The 7,818-nt window shown below is 48.6% G+C and overlaps 2 protein-coding genes across 2 annotated transcripts; both read left to right on the top strand.

Moving 5' to 3' along the window:
- The first annotated feature begins 315 nt into the window (after window positions 1-315).
- Window positions 316-2,819, top strand: LOC123988945. Its single transcript, XM_046289704.1, has 3 exons — window positions 316-511; window positions 621-2,593; window positions 2,760-2,819. Exons 2-3 carry the CDS (start codon window positions 956-958, stop codon window positions 2,817-2,819), a joined length of 1,698 nt encoding a protein of 565 aa, XP_046145660.1. The 5' UTR covers window positions 316-511; window positions 621-955.
- Window positions 2,820-3,538: 719 nt separating this feature from the next.
- LOC123988946 lies at window positions 3,539-4,522 on the top strand. Its single transcript, XM_046289705.1, has one exon. It carries the CDS (start codon window positions 3,539-3,541, stop codon window positions 4,520-4,522), a length of 984 nt encoding a protein of 327 aa, XP_046145661.1.
- Window positions 4,523-7,818: the final 3,296 nt, after the last annotated feature.

Genomic DNA, 7,818 nt, shown 5'->3' on the forward strand with positions numbered 1-7,818 from the left:
TTCGATACACGGTTTGAAAAATTTGAAACGACCCGTCGAACATTGGGACGACGTAATTGTTTTCCTCGGTACACAAAAACTTGACCGTTCCTCCCGAAAGGCGTGGGAGTTACAATTCGGTGATACATCAGAATTGTCTACTTATGTCGAATTCGACAAGTTTTTGGAGGCTCGAGTTCGGGCTTTAGAGTCAATGTCGCCAATAAAAACTGATAAACCGGAAAACGTAACTGTTAAATCAAAACCGAAAACAATTTCAACGAACACGTCTACCGTGTAGCCAATTATATGTCCTGTATGTAAACAGAACCACTTGTTATATCAATGTCAAACATTTCAGGCGCTTGAGCCATCCGAACGGTTTAAATTAATTAAATCCCAACGAAGATGCGTTAATTGTTTTTCCGCGAAGCATGCGAAAGAACAATGCCACAGTCAAAGAAGCTGTAAAGAATGTAAACAGCGACATCACACTCTGTTGCATTTTCCGATAAAACCGGAGCAGTCCAGCGTGAGTCAGTCAAATCAGACGTCGGCTACCAATCCGAATTCAGAACTTGAAATCAGCTCGAATTCTGCGTCGCGAACGAAAACTAATACCGGCATTCTTCTTTCAACAGCTCGCATCCGAGTGCACTCATTGCAGGGTCGAACAGTACAAGCACGCGCATTATTGGATCAAGGGTCAGTCGCAACTCTAATATCAGAGAACCTAGCCCAAATTTTGCGACTCCCGAGAAACAAACAAAATACATGCATAACCGGAATAGGAGGAATACAGTCGTGGGCTAATCACACCGCTCGCATCACGATTACTCCGTTGGTAAGAACCGAGCCTGTATACTCGACAACTGCTATTATTTTGAAAACTTTAACACAATACACTCCAAAACGACATTCTTCCGTAACTAATTGGAATCATATTGCAGGACTTGAATTGGCCGATACAGACCCCATGAGCTCAGATCCGATCGATATCGTTATCGGTGCGGATTTGTTTGGTCAATTATTATTGGACGGAGTTCGGAAAGGTTCTACAAGTGAACCGATCGCGCAAAATACACACCTGGGATGGATCCTATCTGGTCCTACGTCCACTCATCCTCTTCCTTTCTTTATAGATGCCCATCACGCTACGTTGCTAGAAAATCTCGATGCAGATCTTCGCCGCTTCTGGGAAGTGGAAAATATCCCAACTCAATCAGTGCTCTCACCTGAGGAAGAAAAATGTGAATTACACTTTCAATCCTCTCATACTCGTACGTCGGAAGGGCGTTACATAGTTCGACTCCCGTTCAAGAGCGAACCCCCTATAGATTTAGGCGAATCTCGTTTTGCCGCGATGAAAAGTCTTCTCTCTCTTGAAAGACGCTTTAAAAGCGACCAAGTAAATACCGAAACTTATAAAGAATTCCTCTCAGAATACGAAGCCTTAGGCCATATGGAAAGGGTTCCAACTGTCCCGGTTCAAACAACCAACCAAATTTATTATATTCCTCATCACGCAGTTCTTCGCGAAAGTAGTTCGACAACTCGTCTTCGCGTCGTATTTAACGCTTCCCGCCGAACTTCAAACGGCACTTCTCTAAATGATCATCTTTTAACTGGACCCAAGCTCCAAACCGATCTAATTGCAATCCTCCTCCGGTGGAGAGGATTCCGGTTTGTATATACCACTGACATCGAGAAAATGTACCGTCAGATTTTAGTTGATACACGAGATACAGATTTTCAACGCATTTTATGGCGTCCCTCGTCGCAACAGTCCGTTGAGGAGTATCAACTCTGTACCGTCACATATGGCACTAAATCAGCTCCTTATCAAGCTCTTCGCGTTTTAAATCAGCTGGCAGTGGACGAAGGTCATCAATATCCTCTAGCTCTTCCAGTATTAAAGGATCAAACTTATGTCGACGACTGTCTCTTCGGAGCAGACGACAAAGATCTCTTGCGAACAATCCGCGACCAGACCATAAACCTGTTAAACAAAGGCGGCTTTCGTTTACGAAAATGGGCCAGTAATGATCCAACTCTGTTAATTGATATCGATCCGCGCGATCACGGTCTTGCGAAAAATAAACTCCTTAAGATCGAGGAGACCTGCTCAGTTTTAGGCTTAGAATGGAATCCAGTGCTCGATCACTTTCAATTTCGAGCTACCATTTCCTCGAATTTTGCCAATACGAAACGCACAATTCTCTCTCAAATTGCAAAACTTTTCGACCCGATGGGGTTGTTAACTCCAGTCGTTATACCCGCGAAAGTGTTTATGCAAAAATTATGGTCACTACAATATGATTGGGATGACATTCTTCCTAACGATGTTCTCCTAGAATGGCAAGATTACTACACTCATTTACCAGATTTAAATAAGATCACGATTCCTCGCAAAATAGCCAATGGCATCGCGCTACATCAGGAAATCCACGGATTCGCCGATGCATCCACTAAAGCCTACGCAGCTTCGGTTTATATAAAAAGCGTCCTCCCAGATGACAATGTCTTCGTGGCGCTTCTCGTTGCAAAATCACGAGTAGCTCCCGTTAAAACATTAAGCGTACCGAGATTAGAATTATGTGCAGCGGCATTGTTGGCACGTCTTGTCGTTTTTGTGGAAAATTCCTTGTCGCTCATCCATCACAATGTCCACTGTTGGACTGATTCAAGCATCACCCTCGCCTGGCTTAGCCAACCTCCGACTCGTTGGAAGACTTTTGTCGCCAATCGAGTGTCGAAAATTCAGTCTCTTTTACCGAAAGCGCAGTGGCATCATGTTCCAACAAATAGCAATCCTGCTGATTGTGCAACCCGCGGTCTAACGCCATCGAAATTAAAAATCCATTCCATGTGGTGGTCAGGACCTTCATGGTTAAAACAAGGCGAAGAACGTTGGCCAAAACCCAATATCAGAATAGTCGATTCGCATGAGGAGGAGAAAATTCCAAAATTATTGTCTGCAGTTTCGACTACGGATCCCTGGGATTTACCCACGCGATACTCATCCTGGTCGAAACTACTTCGAGTGACGGCTTACATACTTCGTTTTACTTCTAACCTTCGCTTCCGACATACGAATAAAATTAAATTACAACTCACCATTAAGTCACTAATAGCAGTGCCTCCTCTTCAACCCGACGAGATTCAGAGAGCAAAATTCCTTTGGTTGAGAAGAATGCAATCCGAGCTATTTCCGGATGAGCTTAGTAGTCTGTCTGCGAAAAAGACTCTCCTAAAATCCAGCAAGTTACTTTCTCTTAACCCTATCCTAGACCAAGACGGGCTTATTAGGGCGAAAGGGCGACTTGCACACTCGCTATTTCCTGAAAACACAAAGAAACCTATTATCCTACGCTCCCATCCACTACTATCATTGATAATAAATCATACGCACGTAATCCATCTGCACGCAGGTTCGCAACTCACTCTTGCCTGTTTGCGACGTGAGTACTGGATCTTGCGAGCACGCACCACGATACGATCCGTTTTACATAGGTGCGTACCATGCGCTCGTCATCGCGCATCCGTTCCGTCTGAGCTCATGGGAGATTTACCGGCATCCAGAGTTACTGCGGTAGAAAGACCATTCATAAATACAGGTGTCGACTACGCAGGCCCGATTCACGTTCGTACTACATCGGGACGAGGACACAAATCGCACAAAGCTTACATTGCAGTTTTTGTTTGTATGGCAACAAAGGCCGTCCATTTAGATCTCGTAAGCGACTATACATCAGCCGCATTCCTAGCAGCTTATACGAGATTTGTGTCCCGACGCGGAATTCCAAAATCCATGTATTCAGACAATGGAACGACCTTTCAAGGAGCAAACAAGGAACTGAGAAAAGCTCACCGAGAATCTCTACGAGATACCAATCTCCATAATAAGCTCGCCGTGGATGGGGTCGCTTGGCACTTTTTACCCCCATCAGCACCTCATTTTGGAGGGTTGTGGGAGGCAGCGGTGAAAAGTGTTAAACACCATTTACGCCGATCCATCGGTACTCATACACTCTCCTTTGAGGAATTAACCACAGTACTGTGTCGTATCGAAGCCGCATTAAATTCTCGTCCGCTCGTCGCCATGTCTGATTGCATCGATGATTATAACGCACTTACACCAGGTCATTTCTTGATTGGATCGGCCTTAACCTCAATTCCGGAACCAAGCGTACTACAATTAAAAGAAAACCGACTGTCACGTTGGCAGTTAATCCAACGAATAACGGAAACTTTTTGGAAAGCGTGGCATACCGAATACTTACATACTCTTCATCAACGTCCGAAGTGGAGAGTCGCGCAAAATCTCACAAAAATCGGTCAGCTTGTCCTCTTGCGAAATGAATGCACTCCACCAGCACAATGGGAATTAGCACGCATAATAGATTGTCACCCCGGTACCGACGGGATAATTCGCGTCGTAACCATTAAAACAGCGAACTCAACGTACAAGCGACCCATTTCGAAATTATGTTTCTTGCCCATTGACATTAATGTCGAGTCTGACGCCCAACAAAGTTCTTGAATGAGTTCATTCAACGGGGCCCGGCGTGTTCGGTTACACCTTATCGAGAGCGTCGCAAGAGTCGCCGTGACGTCACCGCGCAAACATTAAATTATAGGGCTATGCGCAGCCCCCACCATGCGGTGGTTTCGCGGAGACACGCGTGTCGCTCAACCGTTTAACGACGATTAGAATAAATCCAGATTTCTATCGATTACCAGTGCGAGCAAATAGTCAAAGTTAATTCTTCCAACCGATTTTATTAAATTATTCTGTACATCTTCGTTCGGACAACGTGCCAAAGAACGGAGCACATTGTGACAAATAAAGTTACAATCATTACTTTATTAAAACCATTCCTTTATTAAAAGGATTTCGTTATTTTCACACCGCCTCGAAATCCAGTCCTTCGGATAAGGACGCATCAGCGATCCAACCATCCAATCCACCCACAATTACTATATCTAAATCAGATGAAATTTAATATACTGATTTAATCCCACAGACCAATGTACATTTAATAACAATACCATTATTACTATATCTACATCAGATGTAATTTAATATACTGATATAATCCCACAGACCAATGTGCATTGAATAACAGTATCATTATTACTATATCTACATCAGATGTAATGTAATATACTGATTTAATTCCACAGACCAATGTACATTTAATAACAATACCATTATTACTATATCAACATCAGATGTAATTTAATATACTGTTTAATCCCACAGATTAATGTACATATAATAACAGTTTCGTTATTACTATATCTACATTAGATATAATGTAATATACTGATACCTTCCCACAGATCGATGTTTTTTTTTTTTTTTTTTTTTTTAGGAGGAGGGGAAATGCATTTCCGCACACCCGGGGGGCTACCAAATGGTACGACCACACCCGAGTAGTGTGGGGCTCCCCCGGAAGGAACTACTTGCTTCCGAGTATACCCAATAAAACCCCTCCTCCATACCCACAGTTAACCCCCGGAGCCGGAACCGCGTTAGCATTACTTCGGCTCCGGAGCTGTGCTATTTACGCCTTAGCGGCGCGTCTCGGGTCGCGAGTGGAGTGCCTCAAGGCAGCCCTCTTCACGCTTGCGGCGCAGTATGTACTCGACATATCGCGCCACAGCGTCCCACCGTTCCTGGCTTTTGAGCATCACCCCGACGATGTTCTCCGGGGTGATGCTGTCGACGATGGCGCGCTCCACACCTCTCCTTTCGTCCGCAAAATAATCGCAGACGAAGAAGGTGTGGAGCGCATCGTCCTCCACGTCGCAACAAAGCAAGCAGCGAGGCGACCCTACCTTCCGCATCCTGAACAGGTACTTACGGAAGTACCCGTGTCCTGTCAGGAATTGCGTCAGGTAAAAGGTCACCTCGCCATGGCGACGCGTCGACCACTGACCCAGGTCCTGGATCAGGAGCCGGGTCCACCGTCCTTTGGGACTAGCGTCCCAACGCTGTTGCCAGCGCCCGATCGTTCGCTCGCGGGCTTGCTCCGCGGCGTCCGCTCGCCCGATTTCAGAACTCTGGAGATATATCTCCTTTCGCTCTTGGGCGAGCAGATCTATCGGGATCGTGCCGGCAACAACTAGCGCCGCGTCTTCGGACACTGTGCGGTACGAACACGCAACACGCAGTGCCCCGCGGCGCTGGACGGCGGCCATCCGAGTCCGATACTTCTTTACCCTAAGAGCGTCCGCCCAGATTTCTGCCCCATAAAGCAGGGCTGCCTGGACGGACGTCAACAAGAGTCTCCTCTTGCACGGCTTCGGGCCTCCCACGTTCGCCATGAGACGACTCAGAGCCGCCGTACTCTGTACGGCCTTGTCGCAGACCCTGCGAATATGCTCCCAGAAGGTGAGCCGGTTGTCCAGCATCACCCCCAGGTACCTCGCAGAGCTGCTGGTCTGTACAGGCTGAGTCCCGACCATCATCGTGATGGAGGTGGGGATTCTTTTCCTTGTGAGAATCACGATCTCCGTCTTGGCAGCAGCCAACTGGAGACCGTGTTCTTCCATCCACCCGTTGACCCTGCGCATAACTTGGTTAAGCGTAAGTTGGGCCAACTCGGGACTCCGTGCCGTAATGACGGCGGCGACGTCGTCGGCGAATGCGACGAGGAACGCGTTATCGGGCATGTCCAGGCGGAGCAGGCTGTCGTATATGACATTCCAGAGGTCAGGTCCCAACACTGACCCCTGTGCCGCTCCGGCGGTGACGTCCTTCATTCTGGTGCCCTGAGCTGTCACATACGACAGCCTGCGGTCCCTCAGGTAATCTCTCATCATCGTTGCGAGATACTGAGGTACCCTGAAGGATCGCTCGAGCGCGTGGAGCATGTCGCTCCACCTAGCCGAATTAAACGCGTTCCTCACGTCGAGGGTCACGAGGAGTACTATGGGCCTAGCCTTATGAGAGGCGGTTTCGGCCTGGCGTACTGCCCCGATCACCTCGGCGATCGCATCAATCGTGGAGTGCCCTTTCCTGAAGCCGTGCTGCCGGTGGGAGAGGCCCCCGGCTTGCTCAATAGCGGCCGCCAATCGCGGCTTGAGCAAGCGCTCCATCATCTTCCTCGCTGTGTCTAACATACACAGGGGGCGATAAAATGATGGAGAATCGGGGTCGCCTTTGCCCTTGGGAATCAAGGCAAGGCGTGCCAGCTTCCACCGGGCTGGGAAGACTCCTGCTCTCAGGCACCCGTTGTACATACCGAGCAAGAGGCCAGGACAGTTGCGCGCAGCTGCCTTAATCGCCTCTGCCGGTATGCCATCGGGGCCCGGGGCTTTACCGGACTTCATGCTGCGTTCCGCAAGCATGAGCTCCTCGGCGCGGAACGGCGGGATGTCCTTCTCCTCATCGGTCGGTCGAGGCTCGACAGTGACCGGATGTGTCGGAAAAAGGGCATCCACGACGTTTCGCGCCTTCCTCTCGTCCATGACCTGGGTGGGTGGGCGGAACTTGCCCATCACGAGCCTGTAGCCCCTCGCCCAAGGATCCTGGTCCACTTCGTCGCAGAGCTGCTTCCAGCTGCGTTCCTTGCTCGTCCGGATGGCTTTGCCTAAGGCCTTCTTGGCGGCTTTGTAAGCCGTGGCCTTTTCCGCCGCCTCGGGTCGGCCAGCGGCGCGTTGCGCCAACCTGCGCGATCGATGGCAAAGCCTCCGGAGTTCGGCGATCTGGTCATTCCACCAGCACGCCTGTGTCCTGCCTTTCCAAGACCTCTTGCGAGGCATGGACGCGTCGCATGCGCGGTGAATGAGCCCCATGGTGGCGTCCACTAGAGCGTCCACCGCGCCGAT

Source organism: Osmia bicornis, unplaced genomic scaffold (assembly GCF_907164935.1).
Source record: "Osmia bicornis bicornis unplaced genomic scaffold, iOsmBic2.1, whole genome shotgun sequence".
NCBI lineage: Eukaryota > Metazoa > Arthropoda > Insecta > Hymenoptera > Megachilidae > Osmia > Osmia bicornis.

What these genes read in the sequence shown, in the direction of transcription:
- LOC123988945 (XM_046289704.1), top strand. Translation starts at nt 956, where the DNA reads ATGAGCTCAGATCCGATCGATATCGTTATCGGTGCGGATTTGTTTGGT. An exon ending in TATGTGCAGCGGCATTGTTG is followed by an intron (nt 2,594 to 2,759) that starts GCACGTCTTGTC and finishes TTTTACCGAAAG; the next exon opens with CGCAGTGGCATCATGTTCCA.
- LOC123988946 (XM_046289705.1), top strand. Translation starts at nt 3,539, where the DNA reads ATGGGAGATTTACCGGCATCCAGAGTTACTGCGGTAGAAAGACCATTC.